This window comes from Mirounga leonina, unplaced genomic scaffold, assembly GCF_011800145.1.
Source record: "Mirounga leonina isolate KUSES-001 unplaced genomic scaffold, KU_Mleo_1.0 Mir_488, whole genome shotgun sequence".
NCBI lineage: Eukaryota > Metazoa > Chordata > Mammalia > Carnivora > Phocidae > Mirounga > Mirounga leonina.
In genome coordinates, this window is record NW_023270777.1 from 1,640,358 (window position 1) to 1,655,914 (window position 15,557).

A 15,557-nucleotide genomic window follows, 5' to 3' on the forward strand; every position below is an offset into this window, starting at 1 on the left:
GGGAGGCGGGCGGGCCGGGCTGGGAGGGGGAAGCCCGGGATGGGAGGGGGAAGCCCGGGATGGGAGGGGGAAGCCCGTTCAGCCCGGCAGACAGGGAGCTCAGGGAGCTCACGGAGGAGGACGGCCATAATCAGGGGCTGGATAATAATGAGGCTTCCCATGCGGGTTTTCCCCTGTAGCACAAACAAATCGTTATACCTCATTGCCAACCTCCTCCCGGGGGAGTCAGGTGTCCACAGACCCGAGGGAAGGGACCAGGGGACCTGTGTGGCCTGTCTGTCCCCACACTGCTTCTAATCCCAGGGGTGGTGCCCGGCTGGCTCAGCGCCAGAACCAGTCTCCAATCTCGAATCTCAGGCTTGTGAGTTCGAGCCCCACGCTGGGCAGAGAGGTTACTTTTAAAAAATAATAATAAATAAGTAAGTAAAAACGGTTCCAGACGGGAGGCCCACCAGGGGCGGTGAGGGGGGCCCTGGGGAGAGAACCCGCCCCCCCGAACGGCAAGGGGGCGTCGAAGGAGCCCGCGGGAAGCACAGGGAGGGCAGAGGGCACAGAGCTGAGCCAGGCCGCACAGCAGGTGGAGGGAGGCACAGGGAACCAGACTGGGAAAGGAAGACCAGGGCTGCTCTTCACAGGGTGGAGGCCCCACCAAGGGCCAACTCAGAATGAATGACAGCTGCAGGGACGCAGATGACACAGGAGGACTTCCTGACCAGCAGGATGGAGCCGACAGGCTCCCCAACTTTTCACTCGGTCTCCTCAGAACCTTCCCTGGCCGCATTCCCGCCAGGCTGGGGCCTGGTGAACCAGTTCATGCGTTCGGTCAGCCAACACCGAGCACCTGCTGGACACCCAACCATGGTGACGAACAGAACTGAGCGGCGCCCTCCTTCACCGAGCTTGCGGGAAGCAAGGAAGGACTAAGGCGAGGTCCCTGCGGCACAGGGGGCCAGGGAAGGCCTGCTGGGGGTCTGGAAGGTTCCAGGCTCTGGGGCAGGAAAGCCTTCACTCTCTCGGCCCGGGGGAGCCCGGCTGCCCCAGCATCCAGCCTGGAGTCCACAATCGAGCCTTTCACTAAGCACTTTGCAGCTTTCTGAACCAAGGTCCCGGGTCTCACACCCTAACAAAGCCAGGCGTCCCCCTCAGGGCGGCCAGGGTGAGGCCCAGGGCAGGGCTCGGGCCTCCTGACTCAGGGGGCAGGACAGACAGGAGTTTCTAGCTCAGACCCTAGATTTCGCAGCTGGTGTCTCTTCCAGGGAAGCGGGAGGCCTTTCAGGGGATGGTGGAAGGCTCTAGGGCAGGGAAAGGGAAGCCAGCCACACCCCCACCTGGGGGCTCGGTGACTCACCACCCACAGCCGAGGCGGGCTTCTTTCCCAAACGCCACGCCAAGGAGGACAGGCATGCCCACAGACCCCAGGAGACGCCCTTTCTTGCCTAAGCTCAGTCGGCCCGCTCCCACCCCCAGCTGGCAGTCACCCACGCGTTACAGCAGCCCCATGCGGTGGCCCTGCCGCCCTCATTCGACACAAGTGAGGCGTGGGCGTAGTGATGACCTTGCCAATGGTCGCCCAGTAAGTGCTGGAACTCGGGCGGGAGTCCGACTCTGTCTCCAAGGGTGCCCTTAGGGCGAGCGGCGACAGGGGAGGCCCCACCAGCCCAGGCCCGACCCGTCTCCCCAGGTCAGTCACCTGGCCATGCTGCCCTGCCCCTGGGTGCTAGCGGACTCGGGAGACGGTCCCTGAAGTGCAGGCACACTCCCACCTGGAAGGCAGGCCTCTCTGCAACACGGGGCTCTCCTGCCCCCCTTCTCCTCCTGGGTGACTCGAGTCCCAAGCCCGCCTCTCCTGCCTTTTTCCCTCCTTCCCCTTGAAGGGCAGGGAGGAAATGGCAAATGGTGTGGCCAGAGGAAGGCCAGGAGGCTGGGCAGGCCACTGCACTGACCACCTCTATCCTAAGAAACCCAGCTCAAGTCCAGGTCACGCTCCAGGCCTGTCCAGGGCCGCGGGCACCCCAGAGGCAGGCTGACCCGGCTCCACACCCTCCAGGCTGGAGGCCCAGGACGGGCCGTCAAAGGGGCCTCAGGGCTGCCCATGGTTTCCCCCAAACATCTCTAGCAGCTCACCACCCCCTCGCCCCATACGTATTTAGGCCTTTCCGGTGGCCCTTCATCCCACAGGAGACGCATCGTGGCGCACTAGCCACCCACCACCCGGCACCAAAAACCTCCCTCCTTGACAGGATGTTGCCTGTGTCTGAACTTTTGGGGCCTAGAATGGTTCCTAGCCATGCACAAATACGCGTTCGCTGACCACAGCTTCCAGCCAGAGCCGCACCCCTGGCCACCCTCGGGGACCCTCGGGAACGGGGAACACAGGAAGGCCTAAGCCCCCCGGGCCACAGAACTCATCAATGGCTGGTTTTCTCCCGCTTCGAGGGGCATCTGGCCCCCACGCACAAGTGCAGAAATGCTGCTGCAGTTTGTTACCACCCCCCCCCAACGGCCCTTCCAACCCACTCTAGCGGGCCCACCGGCCCCCAGGACGAGAAGTCGGAGCTGAGCCGAGCACGACGGTGAACGCCAACACAGCAGAACCAGAAACAGGGCGGGGGGGGGTGGCCGAGAACCCCTTAACTTCTCTTTCCAGGCCTGGCTTCATTTAAAATCCCCCTCAGAGGCCAGGTGGGCCGCCCAGCAGGAGGGATGGACGTGTTCGGGGCGACTTCTGGGACTCCGGGCCACCTCACCTGACCCCGCAAGTGTTAGGCATCTGCTGTGTCAGGCCCCCCTCCGCTAGCTCAGCTCTGCACACACAAAACGGGGGCACGGGGGGGGGGGACAGGTGGCAAGTGGTGGGTCCTGGGGCTGGGGCTGCGGAGCGGGGACAGAGCTCCTGTCTGGGATGGGCGCACAACGTGAGGGTACTTAGTGCGCCTGCTCAGCACCCTTAACCTGGCTAAGATGGTAAAATGTTATGTATATGCAACTACGGTAAAGAACGTTTTTTTAAAGGGAGGAGTGACACAGTCTTCCTCTCTTCCTGCCGAAGAACAGGCCTCTTTCCTGAATCATTCAACTCTCTTCCAAACGAAATCTTCTGGATTCTTTTTTTTTTTTTGGTAAGATTTATTTATTTAAGGGATGCCTGGGTAGCTCAGTCGTTAAGCGTCTGATCGAGCCCCGCATCAGGCTCCCTGCTCCGCGGAAGGCCTGCTTCTCCCTCTCCCACTCCCCCTGCTTGTGTTCCCTCTCTCGCTGTGTCTCTGTCAAATAAATAAATAAAATCTTAAAAAAAGAAATATTTATTTAATATACACATAGAGAGGGCAGAGCGTTCTTAAGAGAGCGAGCACAGGGTTGGGGGGACAGAGGGAGAGAGGGAGAGAATCCCAAGCAGGCTCCATGCAACATGGGGCTCGATCTCACGACCCCGAGATCACAACCTGAGTCGAATGAAACCAAGAATCGGACGCTCAATAGACTCAGCCACCCAAGATGACCCAATCTTCTGGATTCTTGTGTACGTCTCCCGTCTTTCCCTCCTGGCATCAGAGTGCTCTGTCCAGAAGCCCATCACCCCGAAATCTCTATCCATCCCGGGCACAGGCCCCGTGAAGTTTCGTATACCTGGCCCGAGCCCACCAATGCCAACCCACCTGCAGTCCTCAAAGACCCAGGCTAACATCTCACTCCCTCTTCTCAAAACATGCCCCACGTTTCTGAATAAAGCCTGTCCTCTACCAAGACCCAGATCCAGACCGTGGGCTCCTCAAGGGCAGGAACCACATCTCACACAGGCTGTCTCCAACCCACGAGGCAGGCCACAGACGACGCGAGCACAGACCCACAGACAGTGGCCGTCCCCGCGCGAGCCCACACGGCCCGCCACCACAGGCATTCCCAAGGGAAGCAAGGAGAAAACCACGCTGCCCACACACACGGTGTAGGACGCGAGCCACGCCGTGCCCTCTCCTCCGCGCGCACCCGCCCTGCCCCCCAGAGTAGGCTGGCAGCAGGGGCGCCAACATGCTCAGGCTGTGCAGAGTGAGTCAGACCCGAGTCTGACTCCGAGATCTGCCACGTCCTGGCCATCCAACCCCAGACAAGGTCCTGGGACTCCCCACGTTCTCTGAGCCTTGACAGGGAGGAGGTCGCCCGCTCTGAAGGGCTACCGTGAGGGCTGGCGAGATTATGTAAGCACAGAACCTACTGCACACTTAGGTGTTCCTTATTGTTCTTATTCCAACCCCAAAAGCCCTTCTGTGACGAACCCACATTAAAACGGAAATGACAGGGCACCTGGGTGGCTCAGTCGTTAAGCGTCTGCCTTCGGCTAAGGTCATGATCCCGGGGTCCTGGGATCGGCCCCGCATCGGGCTCCCTGCTCCGCGGGAAGCCTGCTTCTCCCTCTCCCATTCCCCCTGCTTGTGTTCCTGCTCTTGCTGTCTCTCTCTCTCTCAAATAAATAAAATCTTTGGAAAAAAATAAATAAAATAAAACGGAAATGACTTGGATCAAACTGACGGAAGAGAAAAGGGGCTCGCTGGGAGTCCAAAGGGCAAAGGAACGACAAACCGTGGGGCCACATGCTGCCTGTCCCCCCCCCCCACACCCAGTGTTGTTCGTTCGACACGTGGGCCCGAGGTGGCTTCCAGAGGGAGGGACCGTGTTCGGGTCAGAGGACCGCGGCGCCTCCACACCCCGGCGAGACAAGGCCAGGGGCCCGCCAAGTTGAGAGGCAGCGAGAGGTAGGTGGCAGCCCTGTCCCTGGGCTTTACCAGCTTGTCCCCATCGCTGCTCTACCCCCCGCCCCTCACCCACCCCCAAGCGTACCGAGGCAAGTTGCCTTCCTCCCTATGCAATCTGAGTCATGGTGCTCGCTCGCCACACCTCTGCCTCCCAGGGGCCAACCTGAGAGTGCAAAGACCCGAGAGGAAAGACCAGTGCGCTGGCCTCCTGTCCCGGACCCCGGGGGCGCACCTGCTTCTGCCTGCTGGGCAGTGGGGCGCTCCTGCTGGTTTTCTTGAAGACTCCTTCCCAAGCCGCTCAGAATTAAAGACCAAGTACTACACGCTTCAGCCACCTTCTCACAAATGTGCCTTGAAAGAAAGAGTGGGAGGGTGGTAAAGAGAGAACACGAAAATCGTCTTCCTTCCAGCCTGGCTTGGAGCCTGCCCACTTTACCTTTGGAGGTGTGCGGGCAGACACACAAAAGCTGTCAGGGCAGATGGGTGCCGGGCGCAAGGCCATGTACGGCCTGCATCCCTCTGTCCACCCAGAGCTCGGGCGAGCAGGGGACTTGGCCTGGCCCGTCCCGAGCCCACGCCAGGTAACCTGGGTGGAAAAGCGATTCTCCCCTGCGCTGCCCACACTCAGGGCATTAACGTCCCCGATGCTCTGTACACACAGTGACAGCGTTTCCGGACGCCCCTGGGGGGAGGGCAGCGCCGCCCCGGCCGAGGACGACCGAGTAAGGGACCCGGGCAGGGTACGCGGGGTGCGCTCCGCTGCCTGCAGGTCAGATCTAGCGGGAGAGCACAGGTCGCAGCAATGCTCGGAGCCGCATCTCCCGCTAAGCCAGTGGTTCCTGGGCCCTGCTACGTGCTCTGTGAGGGATCAACAGGAAGGAAGGGTCATGGTCCTCTACCTAAGGAAGCGCTGGGACAGACAAGACCGTGAAACAACATTCGATATGAGGCAGGACGTAGTCAAATGCTGAATTTCGGGGTCTGTGAGAAGGAGGAGGTGACCGGTGAGGGTGGGCACGGTCAGGAGAGGCTTTGGCAGAAAGCAGAAGTTGAGGTGGCTTGAGAAGGTGGCCTTCTCTTCCCGCAGCCCTGCTGATCCTCGATCTGTCCCTGAAAGGCTCGCTGTTCACGGAAAACTCCAAACCGGTGCTTCCGGGAGCGGTTCAGCAACACAAGCCCCTCCAATCCTCTCCCCAGATGGTTCCCGGTGGAGAAGGGCGTGAGGATCCCCCACTCTCCCCCAGAAGGCCAGCCCAGGTCAGGCCTGCTCCCAGGGGCCTTCTCGTCCCACAGGCCAGGAGGTGGACCTGCTTCCCTGCAGCCCTGACTCCAGGTGCCGGGAGCTCAGGGTGCTGGGGGCTGCGGATGCCAGGGGACGCGAGGTACCAGGGGCTCCGAGTGCCAGGAGCTCAGGGTGCTGGGGGGCTCTCGGGTGGGCCCTGCAGACTCTCCTGCTGTGGGGACACGCACTTCCCCGCTGAGTCTGCAGTCTAACCACCTCCGCTGTCCAGGGCCTTCTGGCCTCCTCCCTCACCAGCCACTCCGCGTTTCCTAGGCGGAGTCCCCTCCTTGTCCTCCATTCATCCCTCTCTGCCCACGAGGGCTCCTCCCATAGGCTGTACCACCAAGCACTCTACGGCCCACCCTCCCGACACCAAAGCTTCTCCTGGCGTCTGGCTCCCCCAAGAAGCCCAGGACTGTGGCTTCCGCAGCTCTGCTTCACTTCAAACGTGCAAATCCACGAACAGTCCCCCTGCACACCCCACTCATCCTTTACTTGCACACAATGTCAACTGAGACCCGCATCTATTTATATACAGCATCTACCTAGACGCTGGGAAGGATCCCACTTCCCACAGCCCGTGAGAGCAAGAGCAGGTCCAGGGCCAGGCCCGCCTGTGTTTATTTCTGGGAGACTCACCTACCTTCCAACGCCAGCCAGCACTCAGGCTCACGGCCCCTGGTGACACCCCCGTCCCCCACCCCCACGCGGGTGACTGTGTGAGACGGGAATGCGAATTGGCCGGAAGGTAGTAATCACTTCCCTGTATACAGTACGAGCACATCACGCTGCATACCTTCGCTGCATACGCCCTTCTTACAAACCTAAGATAATGTGTCCAGTGATAACCCTTGTCCCTCACACACCCGCTCCAGACAAGGAGCAACCCACCCACCCTCTGCGCGTGATGACGCGTGGTTCACACTGACCCCGTGCTGAGACCCTACCCCCAGTAAGTAAACATGAGGGTCGGTTTAGTCCTACGTCCCTCGCATGTGCAGTCCTTTACCCTTCAAAACCAACTCCTTTGTTCCTCCCACAGGAAGGTTCTGAAGAAATCCTTCTGGACATGAAGCCTGGAGTTCCCACCCCATCCTCAGGCCCCGGGCGCTTGGTTGTTGACTAAACGCTCCGCCCTAAGCATGGCCCCATTCCAGGGTCTCCCGATTCCGGCCGTCACCAAACTACCCGCTGGTTCTCCTCTGCCTGCTCTTTCTGTGGCAACACCAGCTCGGTTTTCAGACATGTAATCTGTTTCTCTCTCGATCGACCAACCAAATATTTTTGTCTTATAAAAAGTAAGAATGATTCTTGCTATACCCGCCCATGGCATACTAAAGTTTTCTGCACAGTCTTTATCACGTTTGCAATTACATACGTAACCGTATACATACACGCGTATGGTTATTACTTTGTTAATGTCTCTCCCCACTCCTAGACTGCAGGAGAACCCAGTCTATCTTGTACATCAATGTGCCCTCTGTGCCTAGTTCCAGATCTTTCCATAAACAAAACAGGAAGCCTAGCACAGTTACCAAGCACATCCTCGGGCTGTCTGGCCCCTGGACTGAAATCTCCAGGGGCTCCTTGGGTCACTGGAATTCCATCCTTTCCTTCTCTCCTCCGTGTACCATTCCCTACCCTGAGAAAGAACAAAAAGCCTCAAGTACCTTCTCAATTAGCCTCTAGAAGAGCTTCCTGTGGATGGAAGAATCCCAGACTCTAGTCAAGGACGGGCCGGTTAGGAGGAGAATGGCAGGAAGAACAGGAGAGGGGAGAGAATGAACGTGGGTGTGGCCAGGGCCCACGTCTGCTACCAAGTAAGGTTTGTATCTCCCTATATTCTGGGGGCATTCAGGAAACGTTTCGAAAGGTGACTTATTAACCTGACTACTTTTCATTCTGCTTCTGCAACCCAGGAAAGACGGAGGGAGTTGGGGGTGTAAAGCAGATGCCTGGGGAGGAGAAAGGACTGGGCATCAGATTTCAAGATGACTGAAGACAGGACAACAGAAAATCGCTTTAATTCACGGGAATCAGACTGAATAAAAACTTCCCAACCTTGAGGATTCCAAGACACTGAGGAGAGCAGCACCAGTTAAGAAAGGGGGAGCCTGGCCGCCGCCGCCGCTGCGACCAAGGTGGCCGGGAAACTCGCCACCTTCCTCAAGGATGCCTGGGCCTAGGAGCTGGTGCTGGTCACGTCCTTCACCACCGGGGGCCTCGCTCTAATTCTGCCCACCCTCAGCCCCCTCACCAAATACGCCACCATGATCAACCAGGCCACGCCCTACAACTATCCAGTGCCCCTCCGAGATGATGGGAACATGCCCGACGTGCCCAGCCGCCCCCGGGACCCCCAGGGCCCAAGCTTGGAGTGGCTGAAGAACTTGTGAGCACCCCCGGTGACATGGAGGAGGCCCCTCCCTTGAGCCAATAAAATGCGAACAGCGGGAAAAAAAAAAAAAAAGAAAGGGGGAGCCTGACGGGGCGCCTGGGTGGCTCAGTCAGTTAAGCGCCCGACTCCTGGTTTTGGCTCAGGTCACGGTATCATGGGTTGTGGGATGGAGCCCCGAGTGGGACTCCGTGTTCAGCAGGGGGTCTGCTTGAAGATTCTCTCCCTCTGCTCCCCCCACTCTCTCTGAAATAAATAAATAAACCTCAAAAAAATAAAAAGGCAAGAAGGAAAGGGGGAGCCTGAGCTTGCAAAAGCACGTCTGAGGTGGATGCACCAGAGCTGATTCCACAGCTTCGTGCAGTACCGAGCCCGACAAGTCACCCTGCCCACAGCACCCAGAACCTGGTTCTCCAAATAGCCGCCTGCCAGTGCTGGGTGACTGACGCAGGAAGGGGTGTCATCCGTCACTTCGTCCGGCACACCTCTGTCCGGAGCCAGCAAGATTGGTCAGGCCGGCTCTCAGAAGGCTTCTGGAGACGCTCTCTGGCCCCAGGCCTGTTTTGTGTTTCTGGGTAGAGAGGTTACCTCCACATTCCTCACTTAGAGACCCAGGCCCGAGTACGAGCTCGTGAAGAGCGGCTGCACTCTTCCTGCCATCTTGTCCCAAAATGACAGGGGAGGACACTACGTATCCAAGCTGCGTGAGCTGCCCCGTCTGAGGCACGCAGTCCCAAGTCGAAGGGACGGAGGCCAGGCTTGACATTAGGGTTCCACACGGCGTGGTGTCCGCGGGGCTCTTGGGGCCAGCCGGCAACCTTGCTGACCTGCTGTGTCACTGTCGGAAGCCCACTTTCCCACACACCGTCCCCTCCACGTATCACTAAGGGCCCCGGCGATCCGTTCTGTCCGCCAGCAGAGAGCGTGCGGGGCGAACGGCTGAACAGCTGGTTCTAGCAAACTCCTCTGCAACCGCCCTTCCATCGTTCTGCCGAAGCAGCCCTGCTCCCCGCTGCCCTCCCCCCGGCTCCCTGTCCACAGCTGGGCAGCGGGCACATCAGAACCCACTGGCCGGACGGTGCTCGGCAGCCCGGAAACGCAGGCCCAGAGCTGCCGGTTCTCCCAGCGGGGTTGGCCCCGTGGCCTCACGGGACGGGAGAGGGGGCAAGAGGCTTCTCCAAAAAACAGACACAACAACGCGAAGTCATTTGGAAAGGGACATCTCTGTCTGCACGACGACCCGGCAACAGGACCCTCCTGACTGGGCGCCATGACATTACTTCGACACGGTGACACGGAGCAGGGCTCCACAGTTTCAAGGACAGCACAGCCTAAAACTTCCAGCTGATCGGACAGGAAAAAGAAGGTGTTTGATTTATGAAGTGGGTCAGCCGAAAGGAGCGATGCCAAAGGAAAGAGGTCAGCCTGGGGTCTGCTCCCTCCTTGTCCCGTCCGGCTGACCGAGACTTATCCTTTGTGGGAAGCCAAGAGCCACAGGTCAGAAGATTCTTCTGGAACGTCACCACGCTTGGACACAGAGAAGGTCTGAAGCAAGAGGCCCGTGTTTTCTCTTGGATGGTCCTAAGTTTACTTCAAGGGCATCACACGCAGACGGAGGCTTCCAGAACTCTGTTCACCACCAGACAAGGTCTCATCCCAAAACCAACTCCGAAGAGGTATCCTTGTGTGTCCACAGAAGAGGGGCAAGAGGACGCCTAGCAAGCATGACATTTACTGGATGCTCTCTCTGAGCAAGCTTTGTGCTGAAAGCTCTCCCTTGTCACAAGACACGTTTATTCAACAACCACTGAGCCTCTGCCACGTGCAGAACCCCGATACAGACTGGCACGCAAAAATGAGCCGGACGGTCAAAATCCTGGCTTCCACTGGCCTCACGTTCTCGTCGAGGTTGATAAGAACAAATACATCTGTCCGCCGGTGATAAATACGATGAAGTAAAAGAAAGCAGACTAAGGGAATGCTATATAAAACTCCCATAGAAATAAAGCGGGGGAAGCGGTGCTATTTAGGATGCAGCGGCGCTGGAAGGCATCTCTGACTGCCATCTGATGACAGGAGCAGCAAAACGTCCCCATGTGCCAGCCACCGGGACCCAAGACTCCCCGGGCGGGACTCGCTGAGTCTGCAGCCCCTCTGAGATCCCCCCCCACAGAGCCAGGACGGAGGACTCTCTGCAGAATCCGACACAGTTACACAGTGAGTGACAAAGCCGGGACTTGAACGCAGAAGTCCGCAGCCCCACGCTACTGGGCTGGGGGAGAAATGGAGCCTCAGAGGTCAAGTGCGCCCGTGCTCACAAAGCGGCAGGCCCACTGGCCTTTCCACACGGAGCTAGGAGCTCAGTGCCATTCAATCTGGCCCCGTCAGACTATTACTCTCATCACCAGCTGAAAACCAAACCTTCTCCCGAAACAAGAGGAGAAAGAACGTGGGCTCTGCAAGGCCAGCTACTAAGTGAACATGTTCGCCTCTCATCCCCCCGCCCCCGGGCCCCCAACACAAGATGCTGTAGGAGAGGGAAACAGGCTCTGCTAATTCTCCAGGCTGCCGGTTCCCACTGGAGAACAGACAGGGACAGAACAGGAGATGAGTGAGCCGCCGCTCCAGGGCCACAGCGGCTCTGGAGGTGGAGCAGAGGGGACAGGCACCGAGAAAAGGTCAGCAGCAAGGAGAAAGGAGGCCCTCCCTAGCCCGGTTTCAAAGAAAGCACAGCCCTCCCTCCTGCCCTGCGGTAATGGGGTGGCAGGGTGAGGGGAAGGGGAGTGCTTCCTTGAGAAGCAGGAGGCAGGAAAGACAGATGCCCGGGGAGCAGGTCTGAGGCCCCTCCAGACCTCTCCCGACGGGAGGTAGAGGAGAATGAGGCAGGAGGCTAACTCGGCTTCTAGCAGAGAAGTCCAGAGAGGAAATACCACAGCCAAGGTCAGAGGCTGTTTGCAGAATTGCTGGAAATCCCAGGTTGGGAAGTCCGGGCGAGAGGGGAGGATTCAAGGAAAGGAGAGGCCAGAGCAGAGTTCCGCGGGGTTTCAACCAAAGGTCACGGTTTGGACCCTCCCGTTTTTTTACTGTATGTCAGCCACCAGAGCCACAGGGGCCTGTGACCAGGGTTAATCAACAACCAAGGTGGGAAGGGAAGATGGGGGTTCATCCTAGAGCAGAGCACAGTAAGGGGAGCCTGGAATTCCATCGTATTACAGCCCACCAGACCTCTGCCTGCCAGCGCGCGCGGGGCGCCCACACACAGAATGAAATTCAACACTGAGGCTCCCTCCGCAGCAACCTATCACCTTATCTCCGGCAAGCCAGGTCTCCCAGCCCAACACTGCACCAAACAAATTATGACCTGAATGGCAAGGAAAACTGTGTCACCTAGAGAAACCCAATTAACGACATGACTCTGCTCTCCTCCATTCCCCGCTCCAGGCGTATCCGGGGCACCTAAGTGGCTGACCGCCTTTTCCCACGACTGGCCGAGTTCCCCGGCTAGCTCCAAAGCCAGACCGTTGACACAGGGGCCTCGGGAGAAGCCGATCGAGAGCCAACCCAGAGCCGGGACATGCTACTGCCCCCCACACCCCGGCCCGTGGAGGAGGCGCGAGGGGCACCACCTGGGGGGACAGGCCGTGGAGCGTTCACCTTGAAATCACTAAGTTGCTCCTCAAGCCGGCGCTCCTCGCTCAACACAAGTGCTCCTGGGAGCTCCCAAATGGGGGCGTGCACGTGCCCCAGAGGGACAATCAACAGGCATTCCGAAGAAATTCCTGCTGTGGCTGCCGCCCCTGACCCCCTCTCCGAGCGAGCCCCTCCCCTGAGAGATCGCCATCACCCGGGGGGGCCTCCCCGCCCACCACACGTTCTGGGTGAGTCCGTCCACAGCAACATCCCTCCGCGGCCCGTGCCAGGGTTCGGGAGACACCCAGCGCCCCCTCCCCCCGCACTGGCCTCGGCGCCAGCCCCGCACCGCCGCAGGGTTGGTCGTGCAATAGGCAGGGACCCTGCGACCGGAAATGCCCGGTTCCGGACCGCTGCACTCGGAACACGACAGGAGGCCGAGGCGGAGCGGAGCCCGGGGACGAGGGCGACCGCAGGAGGCGCGGGGTGCAGAGCGGCAGGCTGAAATTCCGGCCAGGGGCGCGGGGCGGTCCGGGGGTGGGCGAGGAGGGGGAGGCTGTCAAGGCAGCGGCAAAGGCAAAGCCCGAGGCGCCGAGGGGGGAGGGAGACACGAGTACGGGCGAGGCTGGGGAGGGGCTGGGAGGGGCACCGGCGGCGAGACTCCGCAGGTGGCGGGGCTGGGGCGGGGGGGAGCGGGCGGGGGAGGGGGCCGGCCGCGTGCGGGCCGAGGGGCAGGGGGGTGTGGGGGCGGGGCAGCAAGGGCGGGGACCGACCCGGCTCCCGGGATCTGCAGCGCGCGCTCCGAGAAGGGGAGCCGAGGGCGGGGGCCCCGCAGCGGGGGCGCCCGGGGGCAGGAACCGGGGCGAGGCTGGGGGCGGCGCGCTCACCCGCAGGGCGGACAGGTCGATGTCGTCCAGGCTGCGGGCGGGGGCTGGGTCGCCCATGGCCTCCGCGGGCAGCCGGGCCCCGGGGCCGCTCACGCTCCGGCTCGGTTATTCCGCTGCCGCCGTCGCCGCTTCTCCCCCATCGGGGGACCCCGGGGGCGGACTCCGCCGCGCCTCCGCCGGAGGACGCGGGGGGGAGGGCCGGCGGGAGGACCGACCCACCGACTGACAGGAGCTAGCGCCCGGAGCCCGCAACCCGAGCCTCCCGCCTCTCCTGCGCAGGCGCGGAGTGGCCGCGCGCCGGGAGGGCGGACGAGGGAACGTGACGCGAGCGCGCCGGGTTCCCCTCCCCCTAGGCGCCGACACCTGCGCGCAGGCGCAGGAGACAGAGCGAGCGCGACCGGCGCGCGCGAGCACCGAGCGGCCGCGCGAGCCTGGCGAGCAGAAGTGGGCGGCGGCCGGGCGGCCGCGGAGCGCGCCCACCGGCCGGCGCGCGTGCGCACACGCGTTTCCTTCCCTTCCCCTGCGTTTTGCCCTTTCTCTCCCCCATTTCCTTCCTCGCTCTCCTTTGACGCTCTTCCTTCCCTTTCCCTCCTCTTTCGTGTGCCCGGCTGCCAATCAAGCCACCCACCTCTATTTGCGGGGGAAGGGGGCGGGACCCAACCCCCGATTACTAGGGGGGTTGTTATGGTAACTCCCCACGCGAGGACTGGGTGGCCTCTAGATAGGATGGGCTGTCCGCCCACCTAATTGCCATGGCAACAGTGGAGCCGCCGAGGGAGGGGCCTCGGGGTGAGAATTTGGCGAGAGAAACCACGTGGGAGTTGGGCGGGGGCGCCGGGGGCCTCGGGAGTGCCCTTTACCCCCCCACTGGCCGGAGTCGGGAGTGTAGAGGAGGGGCCCTGAGATCGCAGGGCGGGGAATCCTCCCGCACACCTTTGTCTCTGCACAAATTACTCATTGACCGATCCCTGGAGCCGCGTGTGGGGGAAGGGGTGGCAGGGGGAGGTGGAGGAGAGGTGGACGAACGCATGTCCAACCCCTCCAGATCTTGCTTGGGTCACCTTAGGTCTAGTGTGGGCACAGCACCCCCAGCCATTAGCCTCACTGGGGGCTGGGTGAGGCTAGGAAAAGAACCAGGAGTCATGTTCTGCCCCTGTCGTGCTGTGTGACCTTGAGCAAGTTGCTTTGCTTCTCTGGGCTTTTCTTTCCCTGCGAAGTAGAGGAAGAAGGCTGTTTGCCCCCCGAGATCACTTCCAGCAATATTGTCTCTGAAAGACCGCAACACCCGTCTTAATGCAAACATCGCTTAGGAGAGTTTGAATGAAAAGTCCTTGGAAAGGGGTTAACATCCTCGTTTCTAGACCCTTCTCTTTAGCACATTTGGATGCACGTCCAGTTTTGCTCCCCTCCCCTCCTGTTTGCCTTGTCATTGTCCTTGTCCACGCCACAATCCCCACTTACCTCCATTACTCTTTATCAGCCACCTGCCTGGTCTCCCTGCCTGGACCCCCTCAAGTCAATTCTCCATACCCACGGCGATTTTTCTTTTCTTTTCTTTTTTTTTAAAGATTTTATTTATTTGAGACAGAGAGAATGAGAGACAGAGAGCATGAGAGGGGGGAGGGTCAGAGGGAGAAGCAGGCTCCCTGCCGAGCAGGGAGCCCGATGCGGGACTCGATCCCGGGACTCCAGGATCATGACCTGAGCCGAAGGCAGTCGCTTAACCAACTGAGCCACCCAGGCGCCATGGCGATTTTTCTAAAACTCAAATCTGATGTCACTCTCCTGTTTGAGACCCTTCACTCTGCCCCCACTTTGGAATAAAGTATGGCATCAAAGACCCTTTAAGATTCTGCCCGCTTCTCCTGCCTTGTTTTCAACACTCTGCCATTCGATCTCACATGTTCTATCCATACTGAAATCTTCTACTCACGTGGCCAGAACCTAACAGAAGCTTACCCCCAGCCTGCACACCTGCTGTTTCTTCTCCCTGGAATATTCTCACCACGCCCACTCTGACTGCACCTTGCTTTGCCCTACATGTCTAAATCACCTCTTCCATGAAGCCTTCCTTGATCTGCTAAGGCTGAGTTTAGCTCTTCTGTTTTAACTGCCTGGCTTAAACCCATGGTAACACTTGAGACTTTGAATTGTAAATGTCTGTCGCATCTCCTTAAAGGCGGGAATCATGTCAGCCGTGTTCAGCACAGGTCTTGGTGCCCCTTAGAGGTTCAGTAACATGTTAAGTGAATGAAGGCGTCTGTCCTTTGGGCAGGCACTGGGATATATGGTAATGCAAGATAAAGACCATGGGATAGTAGAAAAAAACAGAATTTGAAGTTAGTCCTTTGGGCAAGTCATTAATCTCTCTGAGGTTCAATTCTATCATCTATAAAATAGAGATAATAGATGAGGATAAAATAGAATTAGATATGTAAAGCACTTGGTATATACTAAGTCCTCAATACATTTGCTTATGCCTGACTCATAGGCAGTGTTTAATAAAGAGATACTGGGGGGCGCCTGGGTGACTCAGTCGGTGAAGTGTCTGCCTTCAGCTCAGGTCATGATCTCAGGGTCCTGGGATCGAGCCCCGCATCGGGCTCCCTGCTCAG

The 15,557-nt window shown here is 59.5% G+C and overlaps 1 protein-coding gene and 1 pseudogene across 18 annotated transcripts in view; one reads left to right on the plus strand and one right to left on the minus strand.

Moving 5' to 3' along the window:
- MINK1 (misshapen like kinase 1) overlaps positions 1–13,260 on the minus strand; it is a 43,074-nt gene extending 29,814 nt beyond the window's left edge. For 6 of the 18 annotated variants that reach the window (XM_034989399.1, XM_034989394.1, XM_034989401.1 and 3 more), the window contains exon 1: positions 12,943–13,243. In XM_034989399.1, coding sequence (XP_034845290.1) covers positions 12,943–12,999 — 57 coding nt within the window. In that variant the 5' untranslated portion in view covers positions 13,000–13,243. Of the gene's footprint in view, positions 1–4,980; positions 4,999–12,942 lie in introns of those variants that run through there. The other 12 variants (XM_034989388.1, XM_034989392.1, XM_034989383.1 and 9 more) reach the window with 8 other exon arrangements.
- On the plus strand, positions 6,761–8,426 carry LOC118000169 (annotated as a pseudogene).
- Positions 13,261–15,557: the final 2,297 nt, after the last annotated feature.